Source organism: Carlito syrichta, unplaced genomic scaffold (assembly GCF_000164805.1).
Source record: "Carlito syrichta isolate Samal-C Ts95f unplaced genomic scaffold, Tarsius_syrichta-2.0.1 Scaffold107969, whole genome shotgun sequence".
Lineage (NCBI taxonomy): Eukaryota > Metazoa > Chordata > Mammalia > Primates > Tarsiidae > Carlito > Carlito syrichta.
The window spans coordinates 418,590-437,037 of record NW_007052065.1 but is presented as its reverse complement, the minus strand read 5'-3'; the positions used below and the strand labels follow the sequence as shown (position 1 = coordinate 437,037).

Here is an 18,448-nt window from a genome sequence, read left to right as displayed (position 1 = left end):
CGCGCGCTACCACGCCTAGCTAATTTTTGATTTATTGTAGAGATGAGGTCTTGCCAAGTTGTCCAGGTGGGTCTCGAGCCCGTGGGCTCAGGCAATCCATTCACCTCAGCCTTCCAAAGGCACGAGATTACAGGCCGAGCCACCGAACCCAGCTTATTTTTTATTTTAAATATGTGGAGTACAATTTAGGGTTGGGTATACAAATGGGGTATGTCTTTTAAATCTCTTTTAGTCTACATAGGTTTTCCTTTTTTTCCTTAGTAGTTTGTTTATTGAAGAAGGTAGGTCATTTGACCCAAAGAACTCTTACTTTCTGTGTTTTCCTGGTTGCATTCTTAGTGTGTCATATAACAGGTTTCTCTGCCCCTCTTTTTTTTCCTGTAAAATAGTAATTAGAACTATAGGCTTGGTTAGGTAAAGGTTTGATTTTTTTTCTTTGAAGGGAGGTGTGTGTGGGAAAATGATGCTTATTAGATAGTGGTACTTGCTGCTGCATCACATTAGAAGGCATGCAATATCTAGTTGTCTATCTTGTGGCGATGCTAGTAGTGATCAGAGGGTTCAGAAATTGTGTCTTTTCTATCAGTTACAAAGTTTACATCAGCTCTTCACCTAATTGTTTTAACAAGCATTGATGATCTTCCACTCAGTGAATAGGTAGGGAAATAAAGTTTATTAGTTTTATTATAAAATACCTCATATATTCATACTGATAATTCCAAAACAGATTTGATAATAGAGAATTTTTACTTAGCCACATTGATCTTACATTTCTATCTCTTTTAAACTATGACAGAAATCTTTTCAGTAACACAAAATAATTACTCACTTGCTTTATTCCATGAAACAGCCATGATAGTCTCAGAATATAGTATCAAAGTCAGCAACAATATGAACATTTTTGTTTTTGTTTGTCCTATGGTTTATTCCACTAGAGGTGTCCAGTCAGTTTACTGTATTTTAAAGCCACCTCTGTGGTTATGCCACCAATTGTGGATATGCACATTTAGACTTACTGATTTTGTTTTGCTTTTGACTTTTAGGAATAACCTTTTCTTTTAAAATTTATTACTCCCTTATAACTGTAAAATGTTTGTGATTGCAAAGTCAAATTTATGAAATAAGGACTATTCAAAGAAGTCTAGCTTTTATTGCTACCCAATCCTTTCTTCTCTCATAGGTAACCATTCTTAGTTTTTAATTTTATATCTCATCTTTTCATTATTTTTCTTATTTTAAGTAATGTGTGTATATCATTTTATCACTCCTTTTCGTAGATACATGGTAGCATTCTATACATACTTTACTATATTTTGCCTTTTTCCCTTAATGTTGTATCCTAGAGATCACTCCATAGTGGTATATAAGCATCTTCTTCATTCCTTCCTGTAGCTTCCTGGTACTTTGTGCATATGTGTCATGGTTGTTCAACCAGACCCCTGTTGCTAGACATTTGGCTTATTTGCAGGCTTTTGGTGTTATACAAATTACTGCAGTGAATAGTCTTATACATCTGTTTTTTTGTTTTGTTTTTTTGAGTTGGAGTCTTACTCTGTCACCCAGACTGGAGTGCAGTGGCTGCTTCTGGCCATCGCAGCCTCGACCTGTTGGGCTCCGGCAGTCCTTCCGCCTCACCCTTTCAAGTAGCTGGAACATAGGCGCACGCTACCACGCCTGGTTAATTTTTGATTCATTGTAGAGATGAGGTCTCGCCAAGTTGCCCAGGCAAGTTTCGAACTCACGGTCTCAGGCAATCCACTCACCTCAGCCTTCCAAAGCACGAGATTATAGGCTGAGCCACTGATCCCGGCTTACATCTGTTTTTTTAATGTTTTTGCTGGGATATTGAGAAAGAGATCCCTAGAAGTAGAACTTCTAGTACAGGACAAATGTGTACAGTTTCACTAAACATTGCCATAATCCCCTCATAAGGGTTGTATGATTTTTGCATTTCTACCAGCACTTGTTTACAGTTTCACCAACACAGTATGTTATCAAACTTTTGGATTTTTGTGAATTTGATAGATAAGAAATGATATATCTAAATAGTTTAAAGTTATAATTATGATTATGAATGAACTTTTCTGGTGTTTAAGAGCCATTTGTATTTCTTTTTGTATATTTTACATATCTCAAGCTCATTTTTTTCTGTAGGATTGTTGTCTGTTCCCTTTAGTTTTAGAACTTCGTCATATGTTAAGTATATTAATCCTTTGTTTTGCTATAGATTGCAGTTGTTCCCATTTTTAACTTTTTTAAAGGTAATTTTTGTCTTGGTGATTTTTAACTGAATTTCCTAGTTAATAAATAAGCTGGAAATATGAGGAACCAAAATATTTTTAATGACCATGTTATCCTTCGATTGTATCCCATTCCACTTGATTTTTTAAATAAATTCTGCTCTGATTTTTCTATAGCTATTAAGTTTCCTATGTTATTAAGTCTGGGCCTTTAACTACTAACTGTAGTATGAAAAGCAGGTCTGCATATGTATGGCTTCTTTCACTGTTATATACTTGAAATATAGAGTTTCATAGCTAAATATTTAACAATTAAGTACTCTTTACAGAAAGTACAAAGTACACTAAGTTTTATTTAGAGAAGTAACCTGTGTTTGGCAACCTGTGTAGAGCCCAGGCATTTTACATGCTTACTGTCCTTAAGATAAAGCTATTTCAAGACTTTTTAAACTAAAATTACTCCTGGCAGCAAATCTTTTGCTAGTTTGTCTCCTCCTGTTTCCAACATCTCAGAGCTACAAGTAATCCTGGATCAATTCATTTAGCCTTGGCTCCCCTCCAGTGCTTCCTAGCTTGACATGGAGTAAACTGCTAAAAATTTCTGAGGTCACTGAGGACATCAGCTTATCTTCTCCTTTCCTTCTAAGATCTTATAATTTGGGAAACTGTTTCAGTTAGCCTTGGAAGTAGGAGAGTAATTCCTCTTTAGAGATAACATTTCTGTTGGTTTCCAGTCTTTTCTTCTGTTTTTAGTCAAATGTCTTAGGAATTGTTTTGAAGGATTGTTTTCCTCCTTTGATCCTTAAGATCATAGCTGCATTGACCCTCAAGCCAAGTATAGTCACCAGGAGTCCAGAGTAGTCAAACTAAGGCTACTATGTTGCATGACAATGAAACATCCAAATGAAGGATCTAGGAGGTTGCCAGATATATTGATTGAAGTTTGAAAGAGAGAAGGATTGAGAGTTCACATCTCAGCCGGTCTCGGTGACTCAGCCTGTAATTCCGCGTCTTGGGAGGCTGAGGTGAGTGGATTGCCTGAGCCCGCAGGTTGGAGACCTGCCTGGGCAACTTGGTGAGACCTCATCTCTACAATAAATCAAAAAATTAGCCAAGTGTGGTAGCACACGCTTGTAGTTCCAGCAACTTGGAAGGCTGAGGCGGAAGGATCGCCGGAGCCCAGCAGATCAAGGCTGCGGCGGCCGGGAGTGGCCACTGCACTTCAGTCTGGGTGACAGAGTGAGACTCCAACTTAAAAAACAAAAAACAAAAAAAAGAATTCACATCTCTACAAATCATAAAATCAGATAATTTTAAAGACATAAGAGACACTAGATAATTATTTAATCCATGATCATTGTCTATCTGAACTTTGAAGCTCAGAGAGATTGTTGGATTTGCCCAAGAGTACATAACTAGATATTGGAGTCATCAGCTGTAAGTTTGTAGTTGAGATGTAAGGGAAGATTCTCTGAAGGACAGTGTAAGTACAGTGGAACACTCAGGAATGTGAAGGAGGTAGAATCCCCAACAAAGGACACAAAATGAAGTAATTAGATGGCTAGCAGAAACATTAGGAGAACAGGATCACAAAGGCAAATGAAAGAACTGCAGTTAGTAGATAGTTAACCAAACCGTTTTACTTATAAGTCAGGAATGATAAAAGATCCTGAATTTGATCATTAGGAAAGTTTGGTAAATTTAAAGAGTACAATTTCTGCTGAGTGGGGGCAGAATGAATAAAAGAGGCAACAGTAAAGTTTGGCAAATGATTGGACATAACTGAGTAAGATGGTAGATGATGAGGGCTGCAGAATGAGTGGTAGCTTTACTTGGGAAGGTCATCCTTGTTTTTAGGTGTGAGGTGCAAGAACCAGTGTATGGGTGGGAGCAGGGAGAGGAGAAATTGAAAATACCAGGGAGGTAAAAATAAGTATAAACAGGAAGCACTAGGCTTCATTAATTATCCCCCACTTTCAATAGCTCATACTTACTGTTCAACTTACTATAGACTACTTATTGTTCTAGGTGTCTAAACATGTAATAACTCATTCAATTCCCAAAACTCTTTGGGGTTGGTATAACTGTTATCTCTATAAAAGAGGAAATTGAGGCATTGAAAGGCTAACTTACTTAAAGTCACATAACCAGCCAGTGGTACAACCAAAATTGAGGCCAAGTCTGACCCTTTGAGTCTGTCCTTTGAATCACCAACTTGTACTCTCTCTCTTCTAGTTGTAATTGTTGTTCAGAAATGTATTTAATGTTATTACAGAAGTAAACTTGAACGTTTTGGGCTTTAAAAATATTGTGTATTTTTTTGGATTCAATTATTATGTACTAATTACCCTTGAATAATAGCTCATAATGTAAATATTCTTCCATTTAGGTTGTGCATTATGTGTGACTCTTCCAATGAGCTTATTAAACTTTTTCAGGTAAGTATTTTATTTTATTTTTATATATTTATTTTTTGAGTTGGAGTCTCACTCTGTCTCCCAGGCTGGAATGCAATGGCAAACTCACGGCCACCCAGCATCAACCTGCTAGGCTCCAGCAATCCTTCCACCTCAGCCTTCCAAGAACTGGAACTACAGGCATGCGCTACCATGCCCGGCTATTTATTTATTTATTTTATTGTAGAGATGAGGTCTTGCTAAGTTGTCTGGGCTGGTCTTGAGCCCATAGGCTCAGGCAATCCACTCGTCTTGGCCTCCCAAAGTGCTAGGATTACAGACTGAGCCACCGAACCCGGTCAAGTATTTCATTTTTTAAATGGACAAGAAATATGAAAATTTTTGGTATTTGTTTTTCAGCTGACTTTAAGGATCTGTTTTCCTTTTGGAGTCTGAGCATTTTCAAAAGGTCATGAAACCTGTATTTTGAATCTGGAATGAGGTTTGGGATTACTTAGGGTTTCTGTGGTGGATAATGTAGTCAATTCAAACATGGCGCAGACTATTAGTTCTTTTGTTACAGTTTTGGGTTCACCAAACAGTCATCTAATTTGTTACTTTTTTTGAGTGAATCTATTCATTAGGAGGGAATATATCCCTGTTGAGTATTGATGCATTTGCATTCTGTTTTATAAACTGATTATCTGTAAGTTTAATTAGCAGGATCATAAAATTTCTGAATGTGTGTCGTTTAGGACCAAGCTGACTCTTCTGAAATATCACTTATATAGAAGTTCCTGTCTGGTTTGAGGGAGAAGGGAGTGCCCACGTGGAAGTTCATTTCTTTGATCTCTGCACATACTCACCTTTGTGCAGTCGCACTGAATTTACTTGTGTCCCAATATACTTTGCTCTTTCCCTTCTCAGTAATTTTGTTTCCAGTTTCCTCTGCTGCTGTTTCCTCTAGGCAAAACACTTTCTTGTACGTCCACTCCATCCTTTAGCTCTCAGATCTTTCTAGTGGAATCTTATTTATGTCAAGCCAAGCTCTATGAGTCTTCCCTACTTATTGGCAGCTCACATTCTTTTATAAAAACCATACAGTTTAAAGCTCTGAAGACTGGAGTCATTGCCTCCTCATTTTGTAGTGATGAGTTTGATTGGGTAACATATTGCCCAAGGTCATATGATCAATGACAGAACCAGGACTGGAATTTGAGGCTCTGTTCAGATGAGCAGACATATACTGGATTACCTCCTATATGCTTAGAGACACCACAGTATGGTGTGGGCAGTCTCACTCAGACTTTCATGTGAGTTACATCTCACTCTAAGTTCTCTATCACTTTGTATCAAAGCAGCACTGTGAGGTACTCCTAGTATTTCATGTTTATCTTCTTTCCCCTATTAGAATAGCTCATAGAACAAAAGATCAAGTTTTATCAGTCTTTGTATTCCTAACACAGTGGTTGACAGTCTGATTTAAAGAGGAAAAAAAATGGGACTGGAGATCAGAAGACTTTAGTTCTAATCCTAGCCCTCCCACTTGGTTGCAAGTTACATTTAAATTATTTAATTTAAATTATCTTCTCTTACCCTGTCTGTAAAATGGGGTTAATGTTGGTTCTGTCTATGCCATAGGATTATTGTGCATATAAAATGAGAGAATAAATGTGAAAGTGCTTTGGAAACTACAGAATACTATACAAGTTTTATATGTAATAATCTTTGTATTACTTGATTTTTTTTTTCCAGAAGCTATAAAAATAACACCTTGAAACATAGTTCAGTCTATGAAACTATGGTTCCCTTCTTTTCTCCGTGTTTGCTGTTCATTTTGTCTACAGCATGGATACTCTGGTCACCTTCAGATATTTTAGAGTTACATCCTAGAATATTCTACTTCATGGTTGGAACAGCCTTTGCCAACATCACAGTAAGAGTTTTTTTCTTTAAAAAATTACAGTATGTATTAAGAATATATGACATTTGGAAAATTTTCTATAATATTAGAATAAACAGATCTTAAAGATACTTTATATAAGAAATGTGACAGAATAATTAATGGCCTCAAAGAGAGAACATTATTTCATCCTTTGAAATCAATAGGATTTGGAGACTGTAGTAGTATTTTGGAACCATAACATACTTAAATTTTTTGTTTTGGTTACCCACTGAAAAATGTATGTAATAATTTATAGATTCCCTTCAGACTCTGAATATTATTAATATCATGACTGAAATGACTGGAGCTTGAAAGGAATTTTTGAGAGACAGAAACCACACATACACTTTAAAAAAAAATCTGAGTCTTGCTCTGTCGCCCAGGCTGGAATGCAGTGGCACAATCAGTGCTCACTGTAGTCTCAACCTCCTGGGCTCAGGCAATCCTTCTGCCTCAGCCTCCCAAGTAGCTGAGACTACAGGAACACACCACCAAGCCCAGCTAATTTTTTGATTATTTTGTAGAAACCAGGTCTTGGTATGTTGCCCAGGCTGCTCTTGAACTCCTGGGCTCAAGAATTCCTCCTATCTTGGCCTCTCAAAGTGCTGGATTACAGGTATAAACCGCTGTACCCGGTCGTTTTTTAAAACTCAGTTGATTTTTAAATTAAGAATGTAGAATTTAAAAACATGTAATAAATATAACATATTTTAAAAAATTCCTTTTATGCAGTGAGCAAGAGTTTGATTTCAACAGACAGGAGTTGAGAAAAGACCCCGATAGTCTGACAGCCAGGAAACCTATGCTCTAGCTCAGGCCAGGGCCCTTAGAAGTTTTTATTTTTTAACTTAGCTGCCTAGTTTATGTTTTCATGTCTGTAATGTTGTGTAATATCCCAAGTCCTACTGATTTTACAGGATTTAAAGATCTGAAGACACTAGTACATTGTATAAAAAGTATTTCTGAAATAACAAAACTATGTTTGAGTGAGGTCTTGAAAATTAAGGGAACCAAAGAGGTTTTGAGATGTTAATTATGGCACTATGACTGAATTGAAGGTAGTACTTCCTCATCATTGCCTTAAAGAAATTTAGCTGTGTGGGGGTATAGGAGACTATTTTGAAATTTTTTTTACGTATCATAGAATCTTAAAATTGGGAGACATTTTAAAAATCTAAATTGTTGCCCAGTGGAAGAATGCCTTTCATAAATTAAATTAAATTAATTTATCTTCTGCCCTCTTCTGACTTGCACTGAGACTTCATGTGTTTGGGGATAGGGCCAGGGTTCTAGTTGGACCCTAACGATCGAGAACTTCTGAACTTAGGTAAGGTAAATGTGTTGGCTAAGGTACTTGACTGCTTTTAAATGTTGGAATGACTACTTTTAGGAAGTGCTTTACTAATTAAACTTTCTTTTCTTCCTTTTTTTTTTTTAAACTAACTTCAAGTGTCAACTGATTGTTTGCCAAATGAGTAGTACCCGGTGCCCAACTTTGAATTGGTTGCTGGTTCCTCTCTTCTTGGTTGTCTTGGTGGTAAACTTAGGAATAGCCTCTTACATTGAGAGCATTCTCCTGTATACATTAACAACTGCTTTCACTCTGGCCCATGTCCATTATGGAGTATGTGTGGTGAGTAATCTAAAACAAAATTGGTTCCATTTGGTTCTTAAAAATAGTAGAAAGGAAGTAATGGAAAATTTCCAGAGAAAGTTCTTAATTATAGCAGCTGTAAGAGTTTTGGGGTATTCTTTAAATTTTGGATAATAACCAGGTGTGTAATTTCAGATATTATTTCTCCAATGAATATGTTACTGTAACTACAAATGATTTTAAAGCTGAACAGTTATTATTTGGAACTAGTTCTTATTTTAAATGGGTATGTATGTAAGTTTTCTTGTTAGGTAGAACTGTGTACTGTTTTTTGCTTTTAATTATATGAGATCAGATAGTCCCATTTGTTGATTATCTAATTCTTCACTTGCTGCTTTAGCTTTAGGGACATTTTTATTGCTCATTAACGTAATTTGAAAAGAAACTAGAGCTGGTTTTGTAGTACTTTTTCCCTCCCCTGCCTAATTCAGTAAGCACTTGTGATGGCAGAGGTTAGACTTTCAGACTAAAGGAAAACTTGCATTATTTGAGGTTTTACTTCATCTGTGCTGTTCCTGAGCCCTCATCAGCAGAAATAGAAAATATAGAAGAAAATGGATTTAAGATATATTTTGCAAGCTATAAAATTTTCTCCTAAAATAAGAGACTAGTTTCAGAATGAGTAGATGAACATAGATACAATGAAATGAAACCAGATTCATGTGGCTTATTTTCTTTTTCCTCTCATTTTAACTTTCTTTTCTAATTATTTTACATAGTTTAGAATGGCCTCATAATTATGATTTTTAGTTGCTGTATAATATTTCACCAAGGAGATTATGCAATAATTACCCTACTTACTTAATCACAACTTATTTTAATCATTTGGGTTGTTTTCAGATTTTCACCATTATAAATAATGTTGTCATGAATACTCTGGAATAATATTATTTTAATTTTTTTATTTTCTGAGAATAATTTCATAGGATTGAGGTTGTAAAAGAATATTCACATTTTTATGACTCTTAAAATACTTCTATTTGATATATTTGTTTTGAAAGGAACCCTGCAATGAGTCAGTTTGAGAAGCAAAATGTCTTTATTTCTGTATTATTGTACACATTTTTAAAATGGAAAGGTACCTATCATGCTTGATTACAGCTTTGTACCTTGCATATGTTGCTAAACTTAGGCTTTCTTCCCTTAGTGTTTCTCCCCAAAGTAGCCCTCATTTGTTAGAATGAAATAGATGAAATTGTTATGGGGAAAAACCTGTAAGACATAATTATTATTTTTGTTGTTGTTGGGTTTTTTTTTTGAGTCGGAGTCTCACTCTGTCACCCAGGCTAGAGTGCAGTGGCAGTGGCATGCTCATGACTACTGCAGCCTCGACCTACTAGGCTCAAGTGATCTTTCCAACTCAGACTTCCAAGTAGCTGTAACTACAGACACATGCCACCACGTCCAGCTAATTAAAAAAAAAAATGTATTGTAGAGACAGGTCTTGCCAAGTTGCCCAGGCTGGTCTTAAATCCCTGGGCTCAGGCAATCCTCTTGTCTCAGCCTCCAAAAGTGCTGGAATTACAGGTGTGAGCCAACATGCGCAGACTATTTTTATTTTTATTTGTGCACAGTTAACATCTTGGGCCCTTATCCTGATAGTTCATCAATCATATACAAGATGTAGAACACAATTGCCAATGTCTTTTGTAATTGCTTTAATTTCTCATAGCCTTTTGAAAGTGAATCTTTAGAAAGCCATATATTTATATATATCAAATCATACCTAAATACATATTTCTTTAATTTACAAAGGCAGTACATTTTTATTGTTAAAAATCTGGAAAAAAAACCCACAAACTAATTGAAGCAAACTTTTATTTATTTTTTATTTTTATTTTTTACTTTTAATTTTTTTATTTTAAAGATGTGGGATACAATTCAGGGTTAGGTATACAAATGTTCATTATGCGGGTACCCTTGGAAGCAAACTTTTACGAGCATCTTTTTTTTTTTCTGTCTTTGTGCTATTTTACTTCTACAACTTCTGACCGAAGGTAAAACTTGCTAGGCTACACAAAGCATTCACTTGAACTATTAAAATAATAACAATAATAATAATAATAATAATAGATATCAAGTAATAAATATTGAGTCTAATTATAAATATAATTATTTGTTCTAGATATTGTAAATCAATTTTTCACAAATTTGGATGTGAATTTGTATGGTCTCGAAGATTTTGGAAAGGCTAGCTTTTGGGGCTAGGCAAGCCCAGGTTCAAGTCCTAACTTTCCCAGGGTAGTTCTGATACTCCCACTTAGCTATCTAGCTCTGTAGCTATCCTAATCCAGGAAGACCTCTTCACTATTTCTGAAGTTTTTCTATGTCTGTAAATTGTTGCAGAAGGTGAATTCTGTGTAGTTTAAAAAAATAATATACGTATTTGTCACTGTCTCATGTTCTGTTTTTTCATAGGTAAAGCAGCTGAGCAGCCATTTTGAAATTTACCCCTTCTCATTGAGGAAACCAAACTCAGATTGACTAGGAATGGAAGAAAAGAATATTGGCCTGTAATCTACAGAAAGAAGTGCTGTAAATAGATGCTTGTAAATACTTCATCCATCACCATTGAACTAAACTGATCTGCTTGACAGACATGGGATCTCAGTATGTATGGTACTTGGACAGCAGGAATGATACATATGATCTAAACTTGTGAAATTTTGGACCTATTAATTCCCAGCTTATTTTATTTTTTATAAAACTATGTGACATTTTGGTTAAGCATAATGTACATTAGACCAGCAAAATGTTTTTAGTCATTTTTGCTTCTTGAGTTCATAATGTTTTGGTTCATATACAGTTAAAGATGCATTGTTTTTATTTTTAAAATACCAAAATTGGTTTTGGAATACTGATAACATTCAGAAAAACACAATATGTTTTCATATTTGGTACTTTGTAACAATGGGAGTACTAGTGACCCAAATCTAATATAGGGAAATGATAAAACAAGTCACCTTTTACAAGAGATGCCAGTGACCACCAAACAACATGCAATTGCCAAATACTGGTTTCTCTTTCCCATGAAAATGCCTTTTGTCCTCACATGCTAAGAGAGCTAATGTATTTAGCTAATATGTACTTAGATTCTCTAGTATTCTGGCTCTTTTTGTTATGGAACAGATCTTGATAAATGATGTAATTTTCTTTTAATGAGAAATATTCTATTGAGAATCAGTAGAGAATGGATTGTAATTATAGCTCACCTGTTGGGGTGGTTCACTGTTTAAATGTGGCGTTTTTACCCCCTCAGCTGCAGGTTGCTGAGATTTGGTGCCTGAGAGCTGTAATTGTAAGAATGCATGTGATAGTTCCAGACTTATGATAATTACTTGTGAGGAATGCAGATAAAAGCATGTCATAAGAGAAACTTAAATTGGAGTTAGGAATCTCATGAACCTCACTACGACCAAAATTAGTTTTGTTATTCAATTTGCCCATCTGTCCTTCCTTTCTCTCTTTGTCTTTCTTGGTGGTGGGGTGCTGTATTTTTTATTTCATACAGGATAAAGCAGAGAGAAATTCTCTCTTCCCCAACTTGCCCGTTGCCCCATTTGAGGAAAACTTTTGATATATATGCCTTATTGAGTACATACTCCCTTTAATATGACTTGGAATAATTTCTGAGGTTTACTGACAAATATAAAAATTCTTTTAATGTGGTTGTTTTATAAATCACACTTTTTCATGATGTGGATATTTTATTCTATTTCTTTTTAACTTTGTCTTCATTTAATTTGGTGGTGGTGAAATTTACTTGCTGATTATCTTTTGTTTTTCACTGAATTGAAGTTTGTGCTTGAATGAAGAGTGTATCTTAAACCCTTTTTTTTTGGACAGGTTGCACTTGGATAAAATAGGCACCACTGTGTTGATATGTAATTAAATTCATAACCATTATTTATCTATGAATGTGACCATTGTTGAATTTAATTATAGTGTGTTTCTTTGTTGAATTTCAGTCTGCTGCTTTGTAAGAAATAACTATAATTGATATTTCATTTTTTAAATTTGTAAATTCTAATCATTGTCATTCAAGTTATTAGAAATGAGTCAAGGAGCTAGTTCATGGTTCTGTACTCATTTAAAAAAAATTATAGAAGTTGAGGTATGTTTGGTGACTTTCTCTGAGATAGAAACGAACACTGAAAATAGATGAGAAATCGATGCAGGAAAATGTAGATGGTGATTCCGTGTTTGTTAATAAATCACCATCATGTAGTTCAGAGAAGGAACCAATTAAGTGAAGGTAACTATTTTTTGTATATCTTGTTCTATGTGGTCTGTAAAATTGAACTGGATAAAGTATTAATTTGGGGTAGGGTTAAAAAAAAGCTTTGTGTTAAGATTTCTAAGCTTATTATTTTACTGTTTTATTGACCTTGTATCAAGAATGAGATGAATTTGTATTATATAAGAAAATAACTGATAAATATTTATAAAATGACAAATTTGGATCACAGGCTTTCTTCACCTTGTACAGTGTAGTAAAAAATACCCTTTACTTCTGGCATTAGGGTCATGTCTTATAATTTGGGGACTCTTTTACTTCAAATTGTTTTTCTGCCCCCTTTTTTTATATCAAGTTTATCTGAAGATGGTTTTGTGCCTGTACTTCATGACATATTTTCCCTGTGATGGTAAAGAATTATGCTATAGTCAGCTTTATTGACATCATTAAATGAAAGAAAGGTGGCCATCAATAAGGGAAAAGTGATACCGAGTGATTAACTGTTTCAGAATACTGTGGACTTGTGACTCTTTCGTGTACTGCTGACTCTTTTTCTTGTTTTATCTACCATCTTGAAAGCCCCCATTTGTTGTATAGAGATATAAGCAGCTGAAACAGGACTTAACTACAAATAGCTCTGTACATTTATGTCATGCCAATTACTGTAACATTTCCAAAGTATAAAAGGTATTTCAGGCTTATGCATGATATTTTGGGTGACTTTACACCCTGGCCTTTCTCCCCAGCATATACTGAGCTGCCTTTTGGGGAGCAGTGCTGTGGTCAGGAGCATACATGCATGTTTTCTGTACTTTCAGAATAGAGTGCCTTAGCCAGGCCAGAAGTTCACATTGTTTCTGCTGACCGAAGTTACATATACCTGTAAGAGATGTCTTTTATAGTAGCAGTTATAGTAATGTCCTTTCAGGCTTGTCAGAAAATAACTTCCCTATATTTGGGTGGGGGGGCAGAAATAGAAAAATTTTAACAATACCTGGAAAGAGTATGCTAATGCTGCTTTTTGTGATCCTTTAATAGTATTCATGATCTTAGTGCAGCGTACAGTTTGAAATTGCCACAGTTTAAAGTGTCATTCTTCCAAAAATAGGTAAGATGCAATTTATGGGTTTTAGTTTTAAGGGTAATAAAGTGAATAACTTCCAAATAAAAAACTAAATATTCTTCTTTGGGATTTTAATATCGTGATTAAAACATTTTTATTTCTAATTTTGAAAAGAAAGTTAAATGCTGATTGTGGTCTAGGATGTTATAGTACTAATACCAACATATTGTTTATTCTAATATAGAGGTATTGGGAAGAGGGGTGTGTGTGTCTAAGAATTACCCGAATTCTAAGTAGATACCAAAAGAATATTGATTGTGAGCTGGTGCCTAGGCATTGGGGGAATATACAAAGGAAAAAGCAGATATAGTATCCACTTTAAAGGGAAGAAGGGACCACCTTAATGCCCTATGAATTTGAAAGTTTCCTAAGTGTTTGGCTTTCAAAGAACCAGTTTATTTTGTAGTACATTCCAGAAGAGCATTTGAAATGTACCTTGCTTTCTCAAACACACTTTTACAGGATCTATGGAGAATGAAAATATAATCTGGAGGTGTTTGAATCAAAGGCTACTTTCTCCTTTATATCGTAGCTAGAAGCCTATCTGCAATTCTTTCCCTTCATCCTGAGTTTCCTCTTAACTAGCCACCTAGGACAGGGGCAGCCCACTCAGGTTTTGCTTTGTTGCCTCTAGATCTTGCCACGTTCAAATCCCCGCGATGGCCTTAGATCTCTTGACTAGTCAAGGACTGGGAACGTGCCAGAGGGAACAAAGTAAACTTGATGGGCTGGAACTTCTGACTTTGGGTGCCCCAAAAAGCCAAAAACAGATACAGAAATGTTTGATTATGTTGATAACCTGTGTTCAGAGTGGCCTTATCTTGATCTCAGTTCTGGACTTGATTAAGCACTCTATAAAAAGTTTGTGAAGTCAGACCAGAATTTTTCTTGTCTCATGAGGTGTCTTTGTAAGGCAGCATGCCCTTTCTTGAGCACCCCGTGAGTGAGCAGTAACCTTGTAAGTTAGCTGTTGGTACTAAAACCTTCCAGGAGGAATTTTAACTAGTAACCTACATTTGAAGCACTTTGATAGGTACATTCAAAGTTATAGTTTTAACAGTAAAATGGTGTTAATCACTGTGAAACTTGAAAGTGTGATGCTCTGCGCATTTTAGGAAGCTTAAGTAAATTTATTTTTCATTTATTAATTATGTAGCCTTTGCGATATGTGTATTTTAATTTCTATCTTTGGCAGTGGATAAATGACTGACATATTGGCAGGCAAATTACTTTGGGGCATATGGTTTATCATGGTAGTCTTTTTCTTTTCCAGAGAAAGTGGTGATATGCTTCTTCCTTGCATGAAGCTATGGAAATTGGATCTGTTGGCTAATTCCAGTGTTTCCGGTGTTTCTACAGTGCAAAATAAATGTAGCCTTTTAAACCTGCATGCTAGTATTATGCTTTGCTCTTTAGTAAGCAAATATGCAAGGGGTAGGAATCTAGCTTTTTGTTAAGTTTTTAAGCGGGGATCTGCTCATATGCAAGCAGATTTTAAGTGAGTTAATATCTAAGATATCAGAAGAAGTTTTGCCATTTGTAGCCCTTTCACAGGTATTCTGAGTGAGGGGGTGGTGCTGCATTTTCTCAGAAAGGCCAGGTTCCCAGAATTGGAAAGTGCCACGTGGACTGATTTTAGAATATTTTAACAAGAGCTTGTCCTAGGAAAATCCATTTAGGCGCAATGAAAGGATTGTTCTGGTATTTCACAGACCTTATACATTGTCTTACTCATCAAAGAATCATTCTTAGGAAGCTGGGCTAAGCTAGAGTAGTGATGTTTTTAAAGCATTTTGGATCACTGCCTTAGAGTACCTAAATGCTATGTTGAAAATAGTAACAGTGCTTGCTTCAGCAGCACATATACTAAAATAGAAATTATCGACAGTGTTGAAGACACAAGGAGTGGCTACATGCTGTGGTTATTTTATATCTCATGGACCAATATCTTCTCTGGAGCAGTTTGCATGGGTAACAATTAAAATAAGAATTGATTTTGAGTTTTTATTACGGCATACATACACATTTTGCCATGAAATCTAGATTCTGATTCTTAGACTAGATTCTAGATTCTTGAGAAGCACTTTTTAATATCTAAAGAGTAAGTTTTTGACCCGGAACATGTTTAGTTATTACCTGATATTAACTAACCAGGTCATAGAGGGAGCCTATTTAAATTTTGCAAGGTCTGTGAATGCTGTATTATAAATCTGATTGAATTACTGTTATCATTCAGTATCAGACTTTGAGTTTAATAATTGCTCATTGAGACTGCTTACAATATTAACATCTTTTGTAGTTTTGTTTTTTTTTTAAGTCAGAGTCTCAACTCTGTTGTACAGACTGGAGTACAGTGGCACGCTCATGGCTACCGCAGTCTCAATCTGCTGCACTCAGGCATGTAGCTGGAACTACAGGCACGCACCACCATCCCTGACTAATTTTCTGATTTATTGCAGAGATGAGGTCTTGCCAAGTTGCCCAGGCTGATCGCAAACCCTGGGCTCAGGCAGTCCCCTTGCTTCTGCCTCTCCAGAGTGCTAGGATGACAGGCATAAGCCACCATACCTGGCTTTGTAGGTTATTTTGTTTGGATAACTTAACACCATTAGACACCCATATAGATCAGGAGATAAGGACCCAGCTATGTGTAATGACTTGCCCGTTTCAAAATGTGCCAAGAAAGCAGAATTCAATATTGAACTCTAATATCAATTTTTTTAAAGTAGCATTTTCTCTGGGTACAGGGGAAGGCACTAATTGCAAGGTGTAAACTCCCTGCTGCCCGCCTTCTTCCTTCCATCTAACATAATACACCAAATTTGTAGCCAATTGTAGAAAAAGAAATTGATAGTTTTCTGAGTAAGGTTTCATGCCCTGTGACTAAGAATAAGTGGCAGAAATAATGGCCAAATCAATTATTGAGTTGTTTAGCTTGGTCCTGTTGCAGTTGGCTTTCTGTAGTATTCTGAAAGGAGAGGACGATTCCATTGCTTCTCAGGTATCTAGAAACATCACCCACCATTTGAGCAACTGGGATATGTTTGCTACAAATAGAACATGTTAGAGAGGAAGATGAATAGGAGCATAAACGGTTCTTTTCCCTTTCAAGTGGTATAATTGAACATATTAGTAACTGGTCTGTCTGGGACTTGCTGTGTTCATAGTAAATAAAGTAGTGTTTATCTGGTTATGTGTGCTATGTGTGTATATACATATTTAATATGTACACATCTATTCTCTGCATATGTATGTATGATATATTCGTATATACATGTAGTCTACTCTTGAGTATCTGCAAAATGGTCAGCCCTTAACAGTCTGTGTGGACTTAATCTGCATGTGGCCCATGACTCCGAAGCCTCTTCCTGATCTGGAGCCACAGTCTGTCTTCCAGTCATCTCAGTCCTAGAGAAAGGCCCCCCAAATATGTCATTTTCTTTGAACGAGGGATTGCGTGAACTAGAAAGACAGCTTTTGAGAAAGATGACTGTTTGCACCAGGGTTTAGGCTTTTGGGTCTGCATGATGCCGGACCTATTTCTTGTCTGAGGGCGGCTCTGGGAGCAGTTGTGCCCATGGTGTTGCTGGGGCAGAACTCTAAACTCTTGCAGAAACGGAGTTTCTCAACTTGCTTACTTAGCTGGAATGTTGTGAAGTCTCAGATAATTTGATGTACAAATAGAGCTATGCCAATGCATTTTATTGTTATGTTTGCCTTATCTGTATTACTGTTCCCCATTGTTATCCCCGATAATCAAGACCTGACTGTTTCTGGTCACTGGATTCTGGAAGCCTTGCCCTTTCAACTGGATTTATGTTTATTTCTGCTGCTGTGAAACCCAGAAGTAATGCAGTAGGTTTTAATTTAAAATTGTTTAATTCTATTATTGATAAGTATTTATTGTAATAAAAGTAAATAATTTTTAAATCCTTTTAATTGTTTTCAGATTGTCTTCTTTGTTTCTCCTTGGTAGATCCAAAAGGGGAGGGAGCTATGGGGAGAAAAATAACAGCCAGCTGCTTTTCTCAGAGAATCTTGATCATTTTAAAGCGAAACATTGAAGTTTTTTTGGGGGGGGGTTCTGGTTTTGTTTTTAGAAAGATCGGCTCTTTGCTTCTGGGTGTTCTAGGATCCTGTGACTTGTTTCTTGACTCTCCCAGCACTGGGTGTTGGCAGTATGTACAGTCTTCATAATGACTGGGTCACACTTAGTTTTTAGAGTGATGGTTTCTTTTTCAGAAGCATTTTCCCATAGAAAAAGTGTCAAAATATGGTACCAATTTTCCAGACTAATTCCACAAGAACCTATGAATTCACACTTGGTACATTTAAAGTATAATATATAATCCTAACTCATTATTTAACATTGCATCTGAGGAGATTGTTTTGTTTGTTTTTTATATTCGAATTGGTCACTCAGCTCTGGCAGTGGACACTTAATTTTTGGTAGGCCAGGCACGGTGGCTCACGCCTATAATCCCAACACTTTGGGAGGCCTATGTGAGAGGATTGCTTGAGCTCAGGAGTTTGAAACCTTATCTCTACAAGAAAATTTAAAAATTAGCCAGACGTGGTGGTGTGCACCTGTAGTCCCAGCTACTTGGGAGGCTGAGGTAGATGGATCACCTGAGCTCAGTAGGTCGAGGCTGCAGTGAGCCATGATTGTGCCACTGCACTTCAGCCTGGACAACAAAGTGAGACCTTACCTCTAAATAAATAAATAACAATAAAAAAGTAACAGGTTTGAAGAAGGCAAAGAAGGAAATGCTCTGTGTTTTAGCCCAGGCTGTGTGCTTTTTTTTTTTTGAGTTGGAGTCTCACTCTGTTGCCCAGACTGGAGTGCAGTGGCT

General features: G+C 36.2%; 1 protein-coding gene across 3 annotated transcripts in view; it reads left to right on the top strand.

The window, feature by feature from the left end:
* SELENOI (selenoprotein I) overlaps positions 1–12,703 on the top strand; it is a 33,888-nt gene extending 21,185 nt beyond the window's left edge. Inside the window, exons 7-10 of one of the 3 annotated variants that reach the window (XR_002482506.1) lie at positions 4,630–4,678; positions 6,392–6,572; positions 8,032–8,214; positions 10,654–10,819. Coding sequence is in view for 2 of the 3 variants with exons in the window: in XM_008068160.2 (XP_008066351.2) it covers positions 4,630–4,678; positions 6,392–6,572; positions 8,032–8,214; positions 10,654–10,752 (512 nt within the window). In the remaining variant the exon portion in view is untranslated. Of the gene's footprint in view, positions 1–4,629; positions 4,683–6,391; positions 6,573–8,031; positions 8,215–10,653 lie in introns of those variants that run through there. The other 2 variants (XM_008068160.2, XM_021717307.1) reach the window with 2 other exon arrangements.
* Positions 12,704–18,448: the final 5,745 nt, after the last annotated feature.